We start from the raw sequence: 24,638 nt of genomic DNA on the forward strand, positions 1-24,638 counted from the left end.
ACAACGCACAGGAGAAATCTCCCACCGGCACCACCTTGGAGGTCAAGATCTGGTACTAGTGTTACGACTGGTTACGCACTACGAGGGACGAACGGGTGCCGCTTTAAGGAGCTTCGCCCCTAATAATTGGACAAACAGCTAGGCACTTGCCGCCGTACCCTTTTGTATGAACGTTGTTGTTTTAAGTTGGAGCAATAAAGGGGCTTAGCTTGTCTATCCATGCATCTCATGTGGCGTGATCACGCTCACAGTAAAGCGCTCAATACAGGGAATAAGAAGGCCAGCAATGCTCGAAACCGGGTTAAAATGAACGAACAAGGCCTAAAATAATATAATTACCAGATAGAGCCAAGACGTAATCGCAATAATTGAATAAAAATTGCCGAAAACGTTTTGGAAACTTGCGGTTGACTCATGGGCCGCGCAAGCGAGGTGCCGCCGCCTGGCCGGGCGACCGAGTGCCCCTTTCCCTACGCTTCGCCGGCGCTGCGTCGCCATATCTGATGGGGGAACGACGCACTCTCGCGCTCCCCCTTGCCTGACGACAATACCCAGCACCTCCACCACTTTGTTAAGGCGTTTATTGACGGCGGGATTGACGGCGACGATGCCCAACGACAGAGCGCAGACTCGCAGACTCTCACGAGCACGAGCACGAGGGGCGTGCTCTCCGAGAAGAGGCGAAGAGGGCGACCCACTGGGAGGCGCTCGACAGGACGACCCATTAGAGCGTTCCAATGCTTCTCTACACATCTAATGATGATCGGACTACCTATTATGCAGCGGGAGTTGTAAAGGACAGCTGTGAACACGTCTCCCCTTCGAGCCCGCTCGTGGCTGCGCACAGCTGTTGAACAAAATGAGTACATCAGTGGACCACTTGCCGCATCTCGCAAGCAATCAAACCTAGTGTAAATGCTAGGATCGCGGCGATATGGCAAGGCCTATAGACCGGGCGGCAAATTCCTACCTCTGCTTTGACTATTTGTCCCTTTCCAACGGAATGGATTAGCAAACCGGCTGCGTGTATGGTTCACATCCCTGCCTTGTATTGCTTCTATCAAGATATTTGTTTGAATTTTTCAAGCAGCGGTACACATCGGAAACACAAACAGCGGCAGTCAGAAAAACATGCGAAATATACTTCATAGGATGTCTTCCTGGGTTTGTTTGCGGTGAACCCTATTGAAACATTCCGTATGGCCATTCCAATAATTCCCTATGTTTCCGTAAGAATCTTACGGACACATATGGAAAATATACGGAAAACATATGGATTCCGTGTGGAACATATGGAGGTATAGGTATGGCATACGGAAGGTTTCAAGAAGAAAGGCGCTACGTTTCCAGACAAATGAAATCGCTGCCGAAACGTTGTAAAGTGCGGCCTATCAATAGCTCTAGTGAAGAACAAAAAACCAGCGCAAATATTTAGAGGGCTGTGCGCGCATTGTACGTAGCAAGCCTCAAAGGACACATGAACGGCACGTAGTACACCAGCCGAATGCGAAGGACCGGATCCTTCCAATTAGCCGCTGGTGATATCGCTTTAGGAGCGCGCCAAAAACACCCTGTTTTCACATTGATAGCGGTGCGAGCCCCGAGCCTGCGGCTGCGATTGTTATTTTGGGCTGAAATCTTCGTGCGTCGTTGGTGCCGCGGATAACAAGGCCTTGTTTGAGCCAATAAAGGGCCAACGGAAGCAGCGAACGTCATGGCAAGTGACACTGATATTGCAAGCCAGCCTACGCCGAACGCGCAACTGTTGTGTGTTCGACCCGACATCAACTAATCATAGACGCTCAGACGTCGTAAAAATGGCTTTATAAGCCTGTTCCGCAGAAGCAACATTCGGTACGTCCTCTGCAGTGAGCACCATTTGGTTGGCAGGCTTCGCATCCAGGAAGTAAGTTTTCGAACACCCGTCTTGCGAGTGTTCTTTGTCTTGTGTACTTAGCACTACGCCTCGAATTCAGGCTTACTCTGTGCAGAAGTTCAATTCGAGTGAATTGCTAATTTAAAACAGTGAGACAAAAACAACGAATTTATTTCATTGTCTTGCGGCAATAAGTGGCTCCTGTAATCGCACGATTCTAGAATCGGATCTAACTTTACTTTGACAGCGAGATAATGTCGTTATGGGATGTAGAGCGTGAGGTTCAAAAAACATGAGCCAGGTTCATAGCTAATATATTCTCGCTGACTTGAATCATTATACAATAAAAGGCTGCAGCAACAAATCAATAGACTCGAAAAGTTTACAAGAAAGCGTTCACAGCGCAAAACTGGAGAAGGGAATAAGGCCCTACTGTGGCAAACCCTAACTGCCTACTTGTGGACGCTTTCGCGCTGAAATACCAGCCAGCTCGCTCGTACACCGTGCGTCAGACTAAAATATGTTTTATATGCAACTTACCTAGAATTACCATGTAAACCAGATAGAAAACCTTGAAAGTTGACCTGCGAATATTTCTTCACATACATTCGCAGTCATGGAACTAACGAAATTGCTTGCTGTGGTCGCTTTCCTGGCGTCTTCTTCTGCAGCGATGGTCTACAGTAGGGGTAAGATGGGAACCTCATTATTTATTGCACGCGAAACGTCAGGAGGCGCCGTTTTATTACGGAACGAACTCTTTTGAGAGAAAGAATTGGCGGAGATGTGCGAGCCAGACAAATCATGAATGCGTACCGAGTCTCACAGAACAATGCAATGCATGGCCATTACACACCGCCATTCGTAGGCAGAGAAAGCGCCCAGTGTCTCTTTATTGCTTCAGTAAGGCGTAAGAGAAGAAACAAGCACCCTGACGAAAATGTGATGACGGTGACAGGGAGCGGGGAAAAAGAGATCGCCTGTTCTCATAAAAGTAAATTTCTCCGTGTAACGTGTAATTTACCGTGCTGAATCGTGGCGCAGCGACTTTTGAACATTTGTTTTGGATGAGAGCTTTCATGTTCGCATTTTGGCAGCAGACTAATAGCGTTTTTCAAGTCCGATTCAAGGCGAATTTTCCCTCAGTTTAACCGGGTTCTAGAGAAGATTTCGGGGCTGTACCGATTATACACAAGATAGAACGGCACACGTATTTGCCCTTGTTTATATAATTTGCTTATTTATTTATGTATTTCTTTATTTCTGCCTACTACAGCCCGTGATGTGATATAGCTGGAGTTGTGAGTCACATGTCAATTGAAGACAGAAAATTGGTCATGGGTAAAAAACGAACGATTACAGGCAATTCATTCCAACGTCCTATATTAAGGGCCTATTTTCCGCATATTTGTTCAATTGATTTCTAGATTGCAATGACAAGAGATTAAGATTGCGCGAGTTACAAGTGCAGGAAGGTCGAACAAACAAACAATTTATCTAAGCGGGTACAGCGTGAAAAGTTAATAAGCCGTCTAAACAATTTAAGGTTCTATTGCGATGATGTGTTGCCAGGATAGTTAAGCTGAGATTAGAGAGATTAAAAGAAGTTGAGAAAGTACAATCGTAGCTACAGTACACAAGACAAACAGCTTCCTTTTGTACGGACTCAATCTCGTTAATATCGCTTTTACGTTGAAAGTCATCGTAACATAATCGCAGGGTACTTGCGTAACTTCCAGCGCGTCGTATTCAGACCCAGCGATAGCGGCAACATGCCGGCGATATTGGTATGGAACTGACTTCATTGAGGAAATGCTGCGTCAACGGCCGAACCGTAATGCTTTCTATGCCCAAGAGACACTGGCAGGGTATTTAAGGCTAAACATGAGGATAACGGGTCCGCTCACAGTAGTGAGCACCTATTGGTTTCATACATGCATACATACATACATACATACATACATACATACATACATACATACATACATACATACATACATACATACATACATACATACATACATACATACATACATACATACATACATACCATGGAAGCTCACGCTAGACTCTAAGCTGCTGCTTTCTGAAGAGTTCGTGTAAAATCGAGGTATAGTTTTCGAAACCTTTCTGTGTTAAGTTTCTCAATCAGTCACAACAATACAGCTGTTATTTGTGAGTCGTAGCTTGTCGCAAGATTCTCTTTGTAGAATTTCTGTTTTTTTCTTTTACGAGCCAAACATTCACTGCTACACTTTAATACTTGCAGATGCTCAATGTGATTTCACGGACGTCAACATAGACGACGAAGTATTTTCCAGGCTAATCGCCAGGCTTCCCGAGAGTGTGGAGTCTGGTCCACAGGGTTACCGCACATTGTTCCCTGGACTTGAAGTGGGCGGACAAACCTTTGAGGGCCTCAACAAATTGCGCCAGTTTGGGCCTGCCATTCCCTATTGCACCAGCGGAACTCGCATGGTGCAAGTCGACTTCTTCAGTGATGGCGATGTGCAGTCCTGGTCACCATGGAAGACTTGCTCGGGCGATGAAGGACGCGTAACACTTCGCGCCATGTTCACGCGGTTCACCTTCCAGTTCCGCATTGTCGAGTCCACTGCTGCGGGCGTGAAGCTGGAATTAGATCGTTTACTGCCCGTTGGAATGCAGGGTGTCCACATCGATGTCGATGGAGCTGGACGTGAGGTTCGCGGCGCATTCGAAGTTTTGAGCTATCTCATACCAAGTTTTGCGGAAGAAGTTTGGACCAAGGAATTTTCCCGAAATGTTAACAAGGGCTTCCGCATGATCGATGAGTGAAATGTGCCCAAAGAAAAAAAATATCAATGTTTCAACGTGAAAACTTCAGTTAAACCCTAATGAACGCCGCCATGAGATGATCACTTTTTTGTGCGCTTCTTTTTATTGCAATAAAGTGAATAAAATTATCTACACCCAACAAGTGGTTGTAATTGGGTTCTTATAGGCATGTCGTGTTACGTTTGCGTTATTCATGTTAACGGCCTATCTTTTTCACTGACTTCTCATGTTCACTTGTTCGCTGACGATAGAGTTCACTTGTTCGCTGACGATGTATCGTGAAGCATAGAGGGATAACGATTCAAATTATATCCAATCAGACTTGCGCTTCGTGATTTATTGGTGTCTTAATCGGCGAATACAACTAAATATTGACATATGTGAAATTTTACGTGTTTACAAAAATTGCACGGCCTTTCCATTCTACCATCTGAACAATATCCATGTAATACCTGTGACCTAAATGCAACTCGAACCTGTTCTCTTTAGACTGAATTCATAATAAATAAAACTAACAGCATGCTACGCTTCGTGCATGACAACTTTTCTACGGCACCATCATCTTTAAGATTACTACTTAACCAGACATTAGTGATCCGCCAACTACAGTCTAAGAAAAAAGAAAGAGTCCTTTGACTCCTTTCGGGTAGTCCTGACTTGCCACGTATATGACTCTCTTTAAAGAGGCACACTAACTCTCTTTGGGGGTCATTATAATCTCTTTGGAGAGTCGTGTGACCCACAAGAGAGTTAACCTGCCTCCTTAAAGAGTCGTATACGTGACAAGTAATGACCACCCGAAAGGAGTCACACATACTCTTTTTTTTTTCTTACACTCTAAGCCAAAATCGAGTATTTTGGGAGCGTTTCTGCCACACAACAACAATCGTCATCCACCTCGCGTGCTTTCCTCGCGTTATCACCGCGGTCGCGGCACTTTCCGGTCACGAACGGCGCGCGCGTTATCAGCGTGACATAGCATTCTTGACAGGAAAGTGACGAGAGCTGGGTTTTCAAGAAAGGAAACGCGAGCAAGCCAGATGACGATTATTGTTGTGTGGCAGAAATACTCCCCAAAATACTCGATTTTGGCTTAGGGTGTAGAGTGTAGGATATGATGCAGGTGTGTGTGACACACAACATAAAATGCTCATCTTTCCTCTTGAGCTTGTCCGAAATAAATGAATTCAATGTATTTATTCCACACATATCGGTGCTTCCACCATAGCTTTATTGAAAGACAACTTATGCCTTACATCACCAGCATTTCGCAGGAAAACAGCAGGCTTACATTCTTTCGCAAGTAATATAATCACCATCCCTTCACAATGACCTGATTTCGCAGCCTCATTACTCATCCGACTGCGTGTATCATTGCTACATAGTCGGAATACAAACAGGATAAACTGATCCTTTTAACCATTCTTATTTCCCACAAAAATCGCGGCTACGGAACACCCTTCCCAATGTCATCGTCGCCAACGATTTATAACGAACTTTATCGCAAGGCTGCAGCTAACATTGCTTAACTAGGGAAGTTTATCGCGTAATATATATCTGCTTGCTTTCAAGTTTTTTCAGCCCTAATTAGCTTACAATGCATATCTGATACAGACGTTTTGGAGCACTACACTACTGTATTATAATATTACTGTATTGCATTAATACCTAACATTGGTACCCCTCTGCTCTCTGCTGCCCTCGGACGCTCAGGGTACCTTGAATAAATAAATAAAAATAAATAAATAATCAATAAAGGAATCTATGGATGGATAGACTATTCTTTATTTTGAAATAGGGAGGCACGGGTTCTCTGTGGGATTAGGTAGGAAATTGTCACACTACCAAAATCGTTCACATTGCCTTAGGGTTTTCGGTCATTCACGTAGCAGTTCCCTGGACTGAGACGCTGTGCAGTCAGTACTGTGGTTTGCAGTTCTTCTAAACTACCCTGATCAAGCAGCTCTGACTTCCACATTATGCAAATAATAGCTGCGTGTTTGGATACGTAACCAGCGCTGTACGATATTTCATGTTTCATAAGGCCTGCATGAACATTCGCCCTTGATCGGATGCAGAACATTGGATGAGATAAAGGAGAAACTGAAGTACAAAAAAAACTGACCTCGCCGTCGGCTGGTCGGTTTTTGGGAGCCGGTGTTTCATTGTAGATCACCGTTACTGCCCCTAGACTGAATACAAACTAATATGGTTGTTTATTCCTGTTTCAGAGGAATCGTTCTTAACAGGAAAGCCAAATGTGTTTCCATAGAAAGTACTTGCAGCAGGTTGCATATAAGGAATGCACGTAATATTCACTGCGCGTATTGCGATTTGGCTGGCTTCACAGATTTCGACGTCGCTGCACCTTTGTTTCGGCGCACTGCTACATCTCAGCGACTATTTTGGCAAGACTGCGTAGTGTTTTTTGCAGCCCGTACGTGCGACGTGCGCAGATTCACGAATGCGAGACGCTGAGTTTGGTGTGTATGCCTCGAACGAGGGAAAGCGTTGATCTTTCCGTTATTTATTTATTCATTGATGAGGTCAAGGCCAGAGGTATTACATAAACAATGCAATGTAGCAAAATGGAATAAAAATTCAAAATACAATGGTTACATATTTGGGTTACACAATTATATATATTGTGGTAATATATACCAGCAAAAACAAAAAAAATTGGCAGATCTCTCCTACCGTAGGAGTCGACGAGATATGAAGCATGCTGCGGGAAGGTAAGTGTAGCGTACTTTTACACATTGAGCGAAACGTTATGAAATAGCGCTAAAGATATGTGCAAATGGTATACGCACACACATATGTTGAAGAGTCACACATATGTTCTATAACCAGTCGTTTACAGTTGCGTAACAATGGCAAGCGGAACATAAGTATTACCAACACCAGACGCCGTCAGCCGATATGTAGGGCTAATACTTGTCCGCTATAATGGAGAACGCAAGCACGTTTCACGAACCCGTGTGCGTGTGTGGTAGGGGTTCTTGAGAGTTCTGACGTACATGGTGGGGAGCGCAATATCTTTGTAATTGTGATTGATGTGCTCAACGCAGACCTTGCCGATTCCGCTGCTTGTCTGTGTGTGTTCAGTGTCTGGCGGCCGGCGAAGTGGGATGCGTCCTACGTTGAAGTTGCGCATCGCCGTGTTCTTATATGTGCCCACGCTTCCGCATGTGCAATGAAGCCGCTAGCGGTGGACGAACAGTGGGCTCATCGCTCCAGGTTTCAGAAAGTGCTAGCACGCCAGTTTCTGTGAGTAGATCGTCTTGTTCGTTGTCGTACACGTGCGCGTGTACAGACTGTACGTATAGAGCGGCGAGCGTGGGGTGACTGCTTTGGTGTGGCACCGAATGAAGGTGGTAACCCAGTCCAAGACAATGTCTAGCGGCCTGTTTGCTAGCCGGGTAATATCGTCGACAGACTGTGTCAATAGAGCTGGCGACATGTCCGAACATGAAGTCACCTTTGCGTTGGCCGTCGAGGCTGTTAGCCCTAGAACGTGCTACGCAGATCAACTTCAGTGGATGGCGCTTATCCTATCCAAAGATTGCCTGGTCATATGCTGCCCTCTGTGACCTATTTATAGTTATGGCGTTTGCTTGCGCAAGGGGAAACTGTGCCCTTTTACACGATATAGTTTTCTGGTGTATGTCGTGGTTGTGGTGGTTTGCAGTCCCCACGGGCACTCATTCCAAGCCTATTGAAGGTGTGCGGTAGTGATTTGCATTATCCTGGCTGGGACGACAATGCCTGCCGTAGACATTGAAAATTAAAGCCACATTTGCAAGAGGTAGTCGTTTTCGCCACGCTCAATGTACCACAAGGTGCTCATGTTGCCATAAACGAGGCCGTCGCTTACGTCGATGTTGGCCGTTATCATGTACGGCTTGCCGATGCTCAGGTAAATTGAGGCCGGCAGGGTGCCCATGTCGCTTGCGTTCATGTTCGCCACCTTGTTCAAGGCATCCCTGTGTACCAGCTCGTTCTTATAGCCAGTTATATTATCGCATGCGGGATGACATAACTCGTTGTCCGCAGCGTCGAGGCAACGTGGGTTATAGCGGTCGACGTCCGCATTGCTGTAGTATAGCCGCATGCCATCGGGACACTTAGCGTCGGCTTCTTCGCGTGTCGCAAAGGGCCTATCGATCAATATAACATCATCTTCAGTCAGCATGAGGCCAGCGCCCAGCCTCATATGAAATGAAGAGAAGGCGGCGTCATTCTGGCGGACCACGTAGACGTGTGGATGACACTCGAGCGTCTTCCACGGGTGTTCTGCCTTCAGCTACATTACTTTCGTTGCTTTTCATTGTTGTGTATGTTGGCCATTATTGTGTTGATTGAGACTGTGAATCACCTGTTGCGCATACTCATATAACATGAACTGTGGCATGTGGGTATGTGCCACACGTGACTGAGGAAAAGCATTTCATAACGTACGCGACAGGTTTTTGCGTTATTCATGTCATGACCAGTGAATCATGTTCGCCGTACGCTGATCCCCTGCTATGCCAATTTTGGTATATTACAAATTATGGAGACGACCAGGAGAGTGACCAGACGTAGGCGGCTAGATAGATAGATAGATAGATAGATAGATAGATAGATAGATAGATAGATAGATAGATAGATAGATAGATAGATAGATAGATAGATAGATAGATAGATAGATAGATAGATAGATAGATAGATAGATAGATAGATAGAAACGGCTAAATTGGCTGAGGTTCGCTAAGAAATGCTTTGTATTTAAAAACTTATAAAACTCGAGCTTCACCTTCAAGAGTAGAACGCGATAGCATAATCGGGCCCCGTGCACATCGCCTTCTCAATTGCTACCCTGGCTTCCGTTCTCGGTGCATGCCTTAACCGTGCCTAGAATATCTACTGCAAGTACAGTAGTTCGGTGCCCACCAGGCCATAGTTCTTCTTATTGTGAATCAGCGAAGGGCCCACTGCACGTCCGTAAGCAAACAGGCGAACCTATATACGCAGCTGTCCACTTTGTTGATGCCTTTGCAGCAGATCATGACTAAATATGTATGATCGCTTAGTAATCGATGGGCCTTTAAAACACCCACGCTTTGCGCAATTCATATGTTTGACGCCTGGCGTGGTCCTAGGCTTTGCCACGGAATATTACATGCGTTAAGGAGACACCTTCTACTGCATTATATTAGTATAGTGTTTTTTTTCCGCAGCAGATTCAAGTACCAGCGTAGCTCTGTGGCAGAACACCTGCTTGCCACGCAGACAGCCGGTGTTCGATTCTCACTCGAACCTAAGGTTTTTGTTGTTTATTTTGTTTGCATCTTGCTCGAATTTCGGTCACGGACAAGATGATGATTTTTCGCTCACAGACAGTAACGCAGACACCGGAATTTCTGTGAAACGAGACATTTATTGCTATCGCGTTAATAAGAAGGCAATATAGCACAAATTAAGACATTTTGCCACCCTTAGTATCCAATTTACTACGTTATTACTGAAAAAAATCACAGCATATCCACGAAGTCAGTGATGATGAGTGGGCGAAGCTGCGGAGGTTCATCGGTAAACAGTGAATCTTCCGTGAATTCTGCCCAGTACATCATCACCGACGTGAGATCGGGCGCGTTTATACTAAAGGTTCGATGAGAGTTATGACGACTTGCAGCTCACTTTAATTTTACATGTACGCTGTGAATTTTCATTGTTTAGAAAACCATTGCTTTAGAAAACATCTGGCGTCTTTCGTTGGTTTATTTCATCAATCAACGGCGTTTTGAACAAAATTTTTATTGTTTAATCACGCACAGGAGAAATCCCACAAGGCACTACCTTGGAGGTAAACAATGGCTGCTAATGGGAATGAGAGACAGAAGAAGTTGGCTTTTAGCTAACACTTACACTTCTACTTCTACTAACGTTTCCTACTGGAACATGCCAATGGCGGCTAATGGGGAATGAGAGACAGAAGAATTCGGCTTTTAGTTGACGCGCACGCTGCGAATTTTTTGTTGTTCAACAACGCACAGGAAAAGTCTTCCAGCGGCACCACCTTGGAGGTCAAGATCTGGTACTAGCGTTACGACTGGTTACGCACTACGACTACGAGGGACGAACGGGTGCCGCTTTAAGGAGCTTCGCCCCTAAAAGAAGACCTGCTGTCCATACAGGAAGGTGGTTCCAGTCTGCTGATGTGCGCGGAAGGAAAGGCTGTGAACAAATGTTTGTCTGGAATGATGTTATGCCCACCTTGTGAGACTGCGCTAGCCTGGATGAGATGAAAGAGATATGATTTCATCGCCTAGATTGGGGCAATTGGCGTCACTTTTCCTGACGTCAGTTCCTTGACGGAAATGACGTGCGTTAAATTTTCATGAAACCCATGATGCAGAACATGCGCGTCAGAAACAACGCCTGCTGTGCTATCATTGGCATTAATATTAGCTCTCTCCGTATGAATGCCAGTTATACGCACAATATGAGGAAAATAAGTTGCAGTTCGTTTAAAAAGAACGAAAGGAGGGTGTGATAACACTGCACAGAACACAAGGACAACATTTAAAGGGTTTCCTTGGCGTTATTCCTAAGTTAGCGATAATTTTTCAGTTTGGACAGTGAGGAGATAATAAAAATTACACCATCTCCCGCTAAAGGGGACCATGAGGCGATGCGAAGCCGGAGCACTTGCACGATCGCGTTCCGTTGGCGTTCGTTGGGCATGCTACCGACCTCGCGTCGTGGAACGCGAAGAGGGACGCTACGCGCGTCGTATCTTCCATCTAGCCTGGCCGTTAATTCTCACAGGGCGAGCGGGGAACGCGGTCGACAGGCGGGCGAGAGGGGAGCAGCGTAGGAGAGGATAGAGAAGGGGAGGGGACGCGCATGCGCTCGAGCTCATCGCGGCGTTGCGCAGGAGAGGATTTCGGCATGTCTAGCCAACGCCACCTAGACGTTGGTCTAGCCCGCGTTTCAGAGGAAGAGTGGAAAGGGGGAGGGGAGACGGAAAGTGGAGAGGGTAAGGGGAGAGGGAAAGTGGAGAGGGGAAGGGGATAGGAAAGTGGAGAGGGGAAGGGGAGAGGGAGAGTGGAGAGGATGTGTGTAGAGGGTATGCGCATGCGCAGTAAGGGTGGTCACGCCGCACACCACCACCACCGAATTGAGCTCCGCCTTAAGATACTTCCCATCTAAAACGTTGTGTAAGTGATGGCATTTAATTAATCCCATCAGCCCATAATTAATCAATTATGACTGCTGCATAATCTGCCATCCACAACCCGGGCATGTCGACAGACACATCTGTGGATGTTAGCAAAATGACGCGCCCTCCGTGCAAAACAATGGAAAAAAGCACCGCATCGATGCAGTCTATGCCGTCATTGCTCCCGCTACCACAGAGACAATTAGGAAAATTTCTTTCGAGAAAGGGTAAAGCTCTTTGTGGCCGCTACATTGCACACAATAAGGTACATCACAAACGTATACACAATTCTGCTCCGACAGGTGATGAAACATCGGGCCTACGGTGAGTATCACACAATTCGGAAACATGAGGCCTATGACCTAACAAGATGTGGGTTCGAACTAGTTGCTCCATGCTCTACCACTTCAATAGCCCTAATAAAGAGAAAGAGAGGTTAAATAGTTCGATGCCTGGGCATATAGCACGCGTAACAAGAGTCACAGGGCCCGTGAACCGCGGGTAGTGCACAAGCCGATTGCGAAGGAAGGCATCCTTCCAATTAGCTGTTGATCATATCGCTTTAGACTCCCGCCAATAACACCAGGGTTTCACGTCGATAGCGGTGAGGGCCGCGCTTATTATTTTGGGTGTGGATCTCCGTGGGTCGTTGGTACCGTGGTAAACAAGGCCTTGTATGAGCCAATAAACGGCGAACGGAAACAGCGCACGTCATGGCACGTGCCAATGATATTGCAAGTGGGGCCACGCCGAACACGGCAAGGGTTGCGACGTCGACGAAACACGAACTTATCAGAGACCTACAGATGTCGCGAACCTCGCTTTATAAAACGGTTGGACGCAAACGATGCTCAGTACGTTCGTCTACACTAAATACCACTGTAGTGCATTAGGAAGCACCGCATCCCCAAAGCAAGTTTTCGAACACCGCTCTAATGGCTCTTTCTCGTCTTGTATTCTGATTACTTCTGCTCGAATCAATTGGTTCAGTTCAAGTGAATTACTCATGTCAAGCTGTGAGCATGAAAAAAAGACCCCCTACAAATTCTTGTCAGTATACTGTGGCACAATTTGCACTTATTGCTGGTGTGAACACAAGGTTCTGGAACGGGATTCGTCTTTATGCTGAAAGCGAGAAAACTTCATTATGGGTTGTACGACAGCGTGAAATCCAAGACACAGGAACCAGGGTTTATAGGTGATATATTCCCTGTGATGTGGATCACTATATTACTAAGGGTTGCAGCAGAAAATTAAGAAACTTGCAATGTTCACAAGTTAAAATTGACAGCGCAAATGTGGAGAAGAAAAGTGCCCGAACAAGGTAAGCGCTGACCGTCTATTCCTAGCCGCTTTCACGCCGTTCAGTTCGCCATGCAATACCAGCCAGCCCCCTCATGAAGCATGCTTCAGTATTTCACATGTGTAATTAAAGTCAGTGTAGTACAGGGGCGTAGCCAGAAATTTTTTTCGGGGGGGGGTTCAACCATACTTTATATATGTTCGTGCGTGCGTTTGTATGTGTGCATGCCTATATACGCAAGCAAAACTGAAAAATTTCGGGGGGGGGTTTGAACCCCCCCAACCCCCCCCCTTGGCTACGCCCCTGGTGTAGTACTACCATCTATTTAACAAACATAACTTTTGTTTTTTACCTAGAACATTTTTCTGGTATATTCGCAATGACTGAACCAATGAAAATGCTTGCTGTGGTCGCTGTTCTTGCGTGTTCTTGTACAGCGATGGCCTACAAAAGGGGTAAGTTGGGAACCAAATTTTCGATATTACGTGATAGCGTTAAACAGCTCGTTTCGCAGAAATGCCTGTGTCGCCGTCGCTGGTTGTGCAAGAAATATCGGCCTTGTCTGTGAGCCAAAATGGAAATAAATAAAGATCAAAATGCTCGGTCTGTGTGGGAATCAAACCCAGGCCTTTTGCGTGGCAAGCACATGTTCTACCATAGAGCCACAGCAGTGCATGAAAAGATCCTTCTTGTGGAATTTTTCTTTTCTTTCATGAGGCAAATATTCACTGCTTTACGTTTATTCTTACAGATGCCGCATGTGACTTTACGGACGTCACCATAGACGAGGAAGTATTTTCAAGGCTAATCGCCAGGCTTCCCGAGGGTGTGGAGTCTGGTCACCAGGTTTACCACTCATTCCTTCCAGGACTTGATGTCGGCGGGCTCACTGCTGATGGCCTGAGCAAACTGCGTCAGTTGGGGCCTGCGATTCCTTATTGTACCAACGGAATTCGCATGGTGCAAGTTGACTTCTTCAGTGATGGTGACGTGCAATTCTGGTTGCCGTGGAAGACTTGCTCGGGCGATCAAGGACGCATCACTGTTCGCGCCGGCTTTGCGCGGTTCACCTTCCAGTTTGCCATTGTTGAGTCCTCTGCTACCGACGTCAAACTTGAACTTTTCGCTTCCGGCCCGTCACTACGCAGGATGTCCGCATCGAAGTCGAAGGGGCAGGACGTGCAGTTCGTCACACGTTCGAAATATTGAGCGCACTCTTGCCAAGTCCTACGGAAGCATTCTGGAACAAGGAATTTTCCCTAAATGTCAACAAGGCCTTCCGCATTATCAATGAGTGAAATGGGCTCACGGAAAAAAAATCAATGTTACAACATGAAATGGTCATTTAAGCACCTTAGGAACACCACCTTCCGATGAACACATTTGTTTGTATACTTACATTTCCTGCAAGAAAGTGATTAAAACTATTTACACTGAGCAAATGTTTTGATTTGTGTTCCTATCTGTATGTTATGGCTTCTTCGGGCAACCGATGGTGAATGAGCACATCATTCTATGTACTCATCACCACCGGTTAACTTTCATAACGATGTGTCCTGCCCATGTCGATTTTTTTCTTTTAATATCTACTATAAAATCAGCGACCCCTCCTTGTTCTCTGATCCATTCTGCTGTCTTTCTGTCTCTTTGAGTTATGCCTGTCACGTCTATCGTGCTAAATTTATTAAAAGGTGTGCCTCGTAAAATGTAATTGTGCTATTCAACATTTCTGTTTTTTGATGTGAGGCTATAGAAAGGGGCAGAAACGCAGGTGAGGCAAATTATGCAACATATTTGAGGTAAAATGCATGCGCTAGCAGAACAACTTGCAGCTCGAAGGTTGAGTGCAATTAAATCACCCTGACTACTGATCCTGGGCCTCGCAGAAAAAAAAGAAGCATCCGCGTATCTGCGTGCTTCGCTGCAAATGTCGTCGAAAGAGGATAGTCTACTGCCGGCCGTACTACATGAGTCTCCTCCTCTATGTTCAGTCGCCGCGTCTGGCTCACAGCGTCGCGTTTGCAGCGCAGCCCAAAAAGGACTACCATTTCCCGCGCAGCCTAAGAAACGCTAGGGTCTTTAGAATTACGAATCTATGTATTTTCTAGTAAAAGAACATACCACCTAATACTTACGTATTGATGTTGCACCTCAGATATGCGTAACATTAGCTTTTTGATCGACAAAGCTCACAAGTATGAACGGCACTACCAGTTCAGGATGGCTGGGCGTTCAGCAAATGGTTAAACTTTGGCCGGGTGGCTGAATCGGGTGAGATACAGACAGACATACCAAAATTTCTGCGTTTAAAATTCCCAACAAAGACTATAGTCTTCAAAAATCTTATAAAACTCTACAGAACACAGGGATCTCTTCCGAAGAGCTTACCATGGCTTTCAGTCTAAATTAACCATATTTTTAGAGATAGGACCAACGTGCAGATAACGGAGCCTGCTTATGTCGATGGAAATGATATGAACAGCGAAGGCAAGAAACGCTAACTCTAATCGTCACCGTGATGACTTATAGTGACCTCGAGTGCGATATGATCTGACTACGGCCATCACCCCATGTGATCTGTGTGTGAGGACAAGCCCAGAGTTAATCAATCATAACCGTTGGAAACTCCGTTCCGAAACGCGGACATGCCGTGGACAAATATGTGGATATTAACGAATCGACACGCCGCCAGTCTAGGACAATAAAAAACACACCATATCAGCGTCGTCCATGCTGTCACAGTGCGACCTACGGCGGTGCGAATTAAGAAAAGTACTTTTGAGAAAGAGTGAACACTCGTGTGGCCGTTATATCATCTGCAAAAGTTGAATAGCAGAAGTATGCGCAACTTCGCACCGACAGGTGACGCTGCAATTTGTCGTGAGCTCCGCGATTTCGGCGAATGACCAGTCCAGATTCTGATACTTGGGTCATCTGGGGAGTTTCTCAACTTGCATAATGAACGAATTCTGGGCAACCCTGCCACTGTGAGAGGGCGGTAGTGGCTTGATGGTTACCGTCCTTCCACGCTGCCATTAAGAGCACCTTGCTGTTATTGTGTCTGGGGTTTTACGTGCGAAAACCACGGTGTGATCATAAGGCACACTGTAGTGGAAGGCTCCGAAAACATCGCACAGTACACGGGCCTCACCGTGCACTGTGCGATCTAACATAACCTTCCAGATTATGTTAGAATCTTCTTATAGGCTTGAGGGCGAAAACGCGGACAGCTGAGATTATTCATTGTCTAACGCGGCCACCAGCAATAAAACTCGAATGTTCAATGCCGCATGTATAAATGCCGACGTGCCTTGTTGCAGATCAGTTTTTTCGACGGCCTACGCTGTGTTTCGCCGCTATTAGTGTACAGTGTGTACTGCTGTAGTTCACATTCTGTTTCCCTGCCACAAGTTCGGCCAAATAAAGTGTTTCATTTTAGTCACGCCGACTGCTGCCTTCGACGACGTCACGACTCCGCGACTATATCCTCAGTCTTGCTACTTCGGCAACTTCAAGGATCTCATTGAATTGTGTAAGACATCTGGGATTTCTGGCATTCGTCGTTGCATTATCTTGCAGCAGGGATAGTTGATGATGTTGTCGAAGAAGCGGAAGCGATCAAACGCCCGTTTTTGTTAGGCACAAGCATACGAAGCCATCAGATCAGGAAGACTAACTACCGTATTTTAGAACGTCGCTTCATTCGGCGCTCCACCTTGGCTCCACCTCGTCTCGAGAATGTCGATGGCAGAACCACCTTTCGGCAGGAATCTTCATCGCATATCAGCGATAGCCGGCATGATTTCGTTCGAACCGCTTAGCCATTTTCAGTCGAGCGGCGTCGCTGTGCTTAGCTCGGTCAAGTGAAGGCTGAAATTCGGTCAGAGTGAAGCTCGGTCAAATGAAGGGTGAAGGCTTGTTTGAGAATAGGGGGGTAAAAAAGCAAATAGACTATTACTTGTTTCTTTCAGGAGCATTTATTTTACCATAAAGTAAATTGGAAAGTGGCCAATAGAAGAACAACCTGCTTCAAAGAAAGCAGCTTGGTTTACGGGAGCTGTCGCTTCTTTAGCACGACTGAAAGCGGGGCTGGTTGGTTCGGATTCATGCTTAAAAAGGCGCGGAAGGAGAGCCACGAAAGAAATGCGAAGCAACACGTGACGACTTGCCACTAAAACTGAATTGTTTTATCCAGTAAGAGAGTTGACTGTTGGGCTAGTTGGTGTTCAGACATGGGAACCATCGTTAAAGGCGCAACACCACACAACACAAGAGAAGACCAGACGAGCACAGGCGCAAACTAACAACTGATTTATTGAAGGCAGATCTCCAGGCATATATACCAACAGGCTGCGCAGGCGCAACGTCACAACAATCCTCGGAAAACATCAAAAAACATCAAAAATATCGCGAAAGAAAATCAATTTCAGCTTTGTAAAGCGCAATGGAAGTGTCGCTGACACACGCCTCACCTGCTTTCCTGATTAGAAAACGCTTCTAAACGTTCACGAGCCGTTTTTTTGTCTGCTTCTACCTACTATTTTTGCGCTTTGGAAACGTGGTTCACAATTCGGGCATGTCATGCAATGGTCGACAAGATGGCTTCGCTCTTTGTTAATTAGATTTCTTGCGTGTTCCCTGAGCCGGTCATTGAGGCAGCGCCCCGTCTGGCCGATATATACTTTGCCGCAGGTCAGGGGAATCTCGTACACGACGTTGCTGGCACACTGAACGAAACGTCGTTCATGGTTCTTTTTGCAGCCTCCCTTTTTCCTCCGCACAGGTGGTGCGACGGCTCAGCTGAGCGAGCTTCTGGGGGGCCGAGAAAGCCAAAGGCACGTTGAACCGGCTAGCCACTTTTTTCAGGCTATGTGTGACCTTATGCATGTACGGCACCACTTCTGGCCTCTGGGCGCCCACCAGGGGCTTCGCGGCATCTGAGTAGCAACGGTGCTTCAACTTCTTAAGCAGCGTCCTCAGCAACAGACAAGACGACCCCAGAAGCTCGCTCAGCTGAAGCCGTCCGCACCACCTGTGCGGAGGAAAGGGAGCTGCAAAAAGAACCATGAACGACGTTTCGTTCAGTGTGCCAGCAACGTCGTGTACGAGATTCCCCTGCCTGCGGCAAAGTATATATCGGGGCCAGACGGGGCGCTGCCTCAATGACCGGCTCAGGGAACACGCAAGAAATCAATTAACAAGAGCGAAGCCATCTTGTCGACCATTGCATGACATGCCCGAATTGTGAACCACGTTTTCCAAAGCGCAAAAATAGTAGGTAGAAGCACACAAAAAACGGCTCGTGAAACGTTAGAAGCGTTTCTAATCAGGAAAGCAGGTGAGGCGTGTGTCAGCGACACTTCCATTGCGCTTTACAAAGCTGAAATTGATTTTCTTTCGCGATATTTTTGTTTTTTGATGTTTTCCGAGGATTGTTGTGACGTTGCGCCTGCGCAGCCTGTTGGTATATATGCCTGGAGATCTGCCTTCAATAAATCAGTTGTTAGTTTGCGCCTGTGCTCGTCTGGTCTTCTCTTGTGTTGTGTGGTGTTGCGCCTTTAACGATGGTTCCCATGTTTTATCCAGAACGCGCATTTACATAACGCAATCCCAGTGAGCCCCCGCCACGACGACCGATACGCACTGTTACCTAAAGCAGAACGTCATCTGCTGCGGGGTTCCTACAATAACACGTGCCAGCAGATGACGTGCTTCTTTAGGTAACAGTCCGTTAACGATCGTGAATGGCGAGGGATTATTAGGATTGCGTTATATAAATGTGCGTTCTGAATAAAAACATTCAGTTGCTAATAGCGCGTCGTCCTGTGTTTCTTCGCCTTTCTTTAGGGGCTGTGTTTCCGAGCCTTTTCAAGTACGTCGTTTCTTTGTATCCCTTCATTACTACAATAAAATTAAATGTTTTCTACGCTTTCACTGGGTTTATTATATTGTGACGTGGTCGTGACGTCGACGAAGGCAGCAGTCAGCACGTCAGAGATGAAACTCTTTATTTGGCCGAACTTGTGGCCGGGAAACTGAAACTCAAATTACAGCTATACACTGATAGCGGCGAACAGAGCGTCGACCGTCGATCAACTGACAAGCGGTGAAGCGCGTCGGCATTTAAACATGTGCCGTCGAATATTCCAGCGTTATCGCTGGCTGTCGCGCAAATTCTAGAATAAGCTCGAGTGTGCGCGTCTTGCGCGCAGTCTTAACAAAACGATCTACAATGATCGCGAAGCTTTTCGAACAATGAGGCGCGGTTCGCGCTGAGCGTTGCTGACAGTCTTTGTGGCCGAAAACCGAATACAGCAAAAATATTAAAGAAGCGCACGTGGCAACATGTAGTCTTTTTATAGGGGGCTTCTCATGCATGTTCTATGAGGTAAAACGCTGCCTTTCATTTAGTACATCGAGGCTTTCTGAAAGATCTCAAAGCTTCCAAATGCATAATGTACGTATGTGAATCCCTACAAAGCTATGAAGGCAAGTCGTTAACTATATTGAACAAAAAAATTATTCGAGAGTGCGAGGCCTCTGCACAAGCAGTCTCAGCAGCCGCGCAACACTGTTCGCACAACCAGCCTCAAGGGAAACGTGCGACGTAGTACGCAAGCTGAATGTCAAGGACCGGATCTCTCCAATTAGCCGCTGACGATATAGCTTTAAGCGTGCGCCCAAATAAGCACCCTGGTTTCACGCTGATAGCGAAGGGGTGCCATGGCGTGCGCCCGCGATTGTTATTTTGGGTTGCAATCTCCGTGCACGCGTCACCGACGACGCGGTCAATAGGCCCTTGTTCGAGGCAATAAAGCAGCATCGGAAGCAGCGGGCGTAGTTGTGCGCACCGTTAAGATTGCAACCGGGGTGACGCCGAGCGTTGCAGACGTTGCAAGTTCTACAGGACATGAACTTATCAGAGAAGTATAGACGTCGAGAACTTGCGCTTTATAAAGCCGTTCGACACAAGCGAGGTTCAGTAGCTCTCGCAGATTGTGCAGTGGTCTTGTGGCAGTGATCGTATCAGTGGACGAGCAATCGGGTTACTGCGCTAATCATCCAAGCAGAAACAACCCGCCTGAAAGCTGCACTCAGAAGGTAAGCCGCCTGCATGAAGCTGTTCGCCATATCGCGTGCTAAATTTTTGCCCCGCTGCTGCTTCAAGCAGCGCTACAATCGGCTTACAGTGGTTTGTAAATATCAACTCGTTTTAGTGGTTGAACTCGTGGTAAAGTAAAACAAAAATTTTGCTTTACTGCCACGTTCCTCAACCCTGACCAATGACTCGCCTATTGTTCACTCAATATTCTGGCATAGCTGGTGTGATAAAACTTCACATTTATTATGGAGAAATGCCATTACGCTCTGAAAAACGGCGTGACACTTGAACTACAAGGCTCAGCATTTACAGTTATGCTTTGTCACATGTGTCATTACTCCAGAAGAACGATAGCAGAGAATGAACTACCATAATATTTTTATAATTTGTTTCATGGCATATTACGCGAGTGGTCTAATATGTACTCCATTCCGCAAATACAGCTTTTGATGACTTTCAAATATCTGTTGTTGTTCGCCCGCAGATATGGAGTTGTCGAAAGTGATTGCTGTAGTCGCTTTCCTGGCGTCTTCTTGTGGAGCAATGGTCTACAGGACCGGTAAGTTGTGATCTTCATCTTTTTTCCACGTCTTTCAGGTGATCTTGAACGCTAATATTGCGAACTCGATACTGGTAGTATTTCATCGCGACATCATTATTACTGCGCAGAGTTCCATATTACGCATTACTGCTAAAAGATGCTCGTGGATATTCTTATTAAGAAGCTTCCTTAGTAGCCTCCGATTGTACTGTCAGCATTGAGGCGTATATACGTGGATACACTGCGGACTGGTCCGTACGTGCGACTAAACTTCAAAGCACTTTTTCAAATACCATCTCTGTTGAACCACAGCACTTTTTACGTGCATTGCCTAGTGAAATCACACGTTACCGCCGAAGTGAGTTTTCAACGTGTGATGTGCCATCTAAGCAGTGCTTGATAATGGCGGCTCGAGGCATTTTCTCGAACATAGCTTGCCGATATCGTAGCAATAACTGCACAGATATTTATTTCTTAATGTACACACTGCAGTCTTTCTCACATATTATTTCTTTCCATAATGTTCACCTCCACCTACTATTCATATGCAAATAAGAAGCAAAAAAGTCACAGTTTCACCCCAAGGGCGAAGCAATGAATGCGATAGGAACAAATTGTAGTTTTACACGAAGTTGGGCTGGCAGCTAACTGTTTTTTATCCGATCTTGCGTAACTACAAAACGCTGGTGTAAGAGAATACGGCTGCTCCAGGGAGAGATACTCTCCGCATAGTCACTTCGCGTTGAGAGCGCAGCACGTAGAAGGGTATACGAGCCGCCCGCTGTGCTGGCTTTCGAGATAGTACGCGCGCCAGCGATCGCGACCGGGCCCCTAGATTCAATGTTCAAAGTGGCTCCTCGCGCGACAACCTCCCTCCCCACCCCCCACCGTGTGTTTTATCATGGTCATTAAAGACGGGTGGGGCGTTTCCTGTGCGCTCCGACGGCAGGCCTCCCGAGCGGGGTGATGTCGTCGCATGCACCCTCCGATAAACGGAAATGGGCGGCTCGTTTGATCGCTGCTTCGGCCTCGTTCATCGCCCCCGCTGGCGCGCTTTTATTCGCGGTAGAACATACAATGCGCGGGGGGATCTTATCAATTTGGACTTCATACCGGAAGGGCATGACGGTGACGGCGACGGCAACGGTGACGGCAAAAACCCGTCGAGGCTGTCCATATAATTGCTGTCGCAAGAAAAAAATAAACGGAGCACGCAAGGGATGTGGCCCTTCATCTGGGCACTGCAAGTCATACAGTGAGCCACAACTTCTTACGTTTCTTCAAACTGCAGTTCGAGACAAAAGTGGTCAAGCTTAAATTACTTTTTGCGATATGAAATACATCACTATTCCTACCGCGCAGTCTTAGTGGTGAGCGATATGTTATGAAGCACACGACAGACGGAATGGCGTAAACGAGGTTGGTCGTCAAGGTGTGCTGCCTCTGACAGAATGGCGGAATATTTTCACGGCGGCTGTTTCTTACCTAAACAGATAGATAGATAGATAGATAGATAGATAGATAGATAGATAGATAGATAGATAGATAGATAGATGGATAGATAGATAGATAGATAGATAGATAGATAGATAGATAGATAGATAGATAGATAGATAGATAGATAGATAGATAGATAGACAGACTGAATGTCTCAAGGAGAGAAAAATAGATGAAAAGGAAGAGGAATGGAGGTTAACCTTCTAGTAATAACCGGTTTGCTACCCTCCACAGGGGTGGGGAAATAGGGGTCAGAAAAGGGACGGAAAGAGAGTGAGATAAAATAAAAACAAAACAAAACAAATGCACACTGCACACACATGCAGGACGTCCTATCAGAGCCGTTCTAATAGACCTGTTGAACACAGAAAGTGCATTAGCGCCTGCACAGCCTTCTTCTGTGACGGTAAGTCCTGTCGGTGGCGCACGATTCTTTCTTCCGAAAGAGTTCGGTCATCCAATTTATCAAGCGCGTTGCAAAGCGACTGTCTGGGAGAATATGTCTCAGAGAATAATCAAATACTCCATTTGGCTGTTCTCTAGCGGGCAATTGGCTAAGGAGAAAAAAAATGAAGCCAACAAATGAGAAAGGAAATCTACATGCACAGTAACCTCTGCGTGAGCTGTTCCTTGGCACAGCCAAGTCTTAACATTTTGTGGAATTAGTGCAAGGATGCAGCGGTTGTGCCAGAAGACAAAAATAATTTTTCATTTGATTTAGTGGGAACTCTGCTAGAGGTGCCTCGAGTTCTAGAGAAACTTTCTGGCTGGACCAATTATACACAGAATGACGTGGTACTCTGGTTTGCCTTTGTTACATTTCAAGTCTTCGTATTGTAACGGCAGTACAATTTTGTATTTCCCAGCATGCGCTATTCGTACCATGTCAAGTGTGAACTGCAACTGCAGCTGCATTAGCAAAACCACGGATGGAGGATGGGAGATTTCTTCACATTCATACATACATACATACATACATACATACATACATACATACATACATACATACATACATACATACACACATACATACATACATACAGGTACTGTAAGAAGTGCACGTTAAAATGCAAGCAACTGCGTGCCGCTGTTAGCATTTTAAGTCAAAATCAAATGCCTTAGCGAAATCGGACGGTCGGCGTCGGCGCCGACTGTCAGATCATGAACAGTCATGAACAAGTTATGACGTCACAGATCGCCAAAATTTCTGACGTCATCATGACGTCAGAAATTTTGGCGCAACGTCACGTCGCGTGCCGTGATGTGATCACATCACATCTCAGCTTGGTCAAAAGTGGGCAGATCACGGATGCAGTGCAAAACCTGGTGAGGTACCTACGATCCTGGAGGCAATACGAAACCACGCTAGGTGCGCAAAGCTTTCAGAGGATGGCGGGATGCGATCAATACATCGACTGAGAAGAATAAGATGGCTTTCGGCTTCAAGTCGTCTTAAGTGAATGCATAAGGACTCCTGTGAGTTTTTATAGCCGTTTCTGCATAATGAAGGGATATTTCTCGGAAACGCCGCATGATCACTTTCTCAACAAGGCACACAATACTCCTAGTACTGTGAGTCGATATTCGAGAGGTTCCACTTGACGGCAACATTTCTTTCCTGATATCAGCGAAACGTTCACTGCTCAACATTTCTTTTTTACAGATGCTCCATGTGAGTTTGCGGACGTCACCATAGACGATGAAGCATTTTCCAGGCTAATCGCCAGGCTTCCCGAGGGTATGGAGTCTGGTCCGCAAGGTTACCGCCCACTGTTCCCTGGAATTGAAGTTGGCGGGCTCACTGTCGACGGTCTGACCAAACTGCGCCAGTTCGGGCCCGCAATTCCCTTCTGTGCCAACGGAACTCGCATGGTGCAAGTGGACTTCTTCAGCGATGGTGATACGCACTTCTGGTCGCCATGGAAGTCTTGCTCGGGCGATGAAGGACGCGTCACGGCTCGTGCTGGGTTGACGCGGTTCACCTTGCAGTTTCGCGTCATCGAATCTTCTGCATCGGGATTGAAGCTGGAATTTGACCGCGCACTCCCTGTTATCACGCAGAGTGTCCGAATCGAAGTCGAAGGGGCTGGCCGTGTGGTGCGCGGCGTGTTCGAAGTCTTGAGTGCGCTCTTGCCAAGCATCATGGAGGAACATTGGATGGGGCTATTTTTCGAGAATATTAACAAAGGTTTGCGCTTGATCAATGAGTGAAATGCACCCACGGATAAAAACGTAAGAGTCCTAGCAGCGAGATAAAACATAAACACCTTACGAATACCAAGTCCTGACACATTT

The 24,638-nt window shown here is 46.3% G+C and overlaps 1 protein-coding gene across 3 annotated transcripts; it reads left to right on the forward strand.

Moving 5' to 3' along the window:
• Nucleotides 1-2,484: 2,484 nt before the first annotated feature.
• LOC119373272 (uncharacterized) lies at nucleotides 2,485-24,607 on the forward strand. Of its 3 annotated transcripts, XM_037643292.2 has the most exons (3): nucleotides 20,221-20,304; nucleotides 20,790-20,864; nucleotides 24,007-24,607. In XM_037643292.2, the coding sequence occupies exons 2-3, from the start codon at nucleotides 20,792-20,794 to the stop codon at nucleotides 24,552-24,554; spliced, it is 621 nt and encodes a 206-aa protein (XP_037499220.1). In that variant the 5' UTR covers nucleotides 20,221-20,304; nucleotides 20,790-20,791; the 3' UTR covers nucleotides 24,555-24,607. The 3 variants fall into 3 exon arrangements, with proteins under 3 accessions (XP_049276350.1, XP_049276349.1, XP_037499220.1); XM_049420393.1 differs by lacking the exons at nucleotides 20,221-20,304; nucleotides 20,790-20,864; nucleotides 24,007-24,607 and adding exons at nucleotides 2,485-2,565; nucleotides 4,146-4,744; XM_049420392.1 differs by lacking the exons at nucleotides 20,221-20,304; nucleotides 20,790-20,864 and adding an exon at nucleotides 2,508-2,565 and having other exon boundaries at nucleotides 24,007-24,602.
• The last annotated feature ends 31 nt before the right edge of the window (nucleotides 24,608-24,638 follow it).

Source organism: Rhipicephalus sanguineus, chromosome 11, assembly GCF_013339695.2.
Source record: "Rhipicephalus sanguineus isolate Rsan-2018 chromosome 11, BIME_Rsan_1.4, whole genome shotgun sequence".
NCBI classification, from domain to species: Eukaryota; Metazoa; Arthropoda; class Arachnida; order Ixodida; family Ixodidae; genus Rhipicephalus; species Rhipicephalus sanguineus.

What these genes read in the sequence shown, in the direction of transcription:
- LOC119373272 (XM_049420393.1), top strand. Translation starts at nt 2,493, where the DNA reads ATGGAACTAACGAAATTGCTTGCTGTGGTCGCTTTCCTGGCGTCTTCT. An exon ending in AGCGATGGTCTACAGTAGGG is followed by an intron (nt 2,566 to 4,145) that starts GTAAGATGGGAA and finishes TAATACTTGCAG; the next exon opens with ATGCTCAATGTGATTTCACG.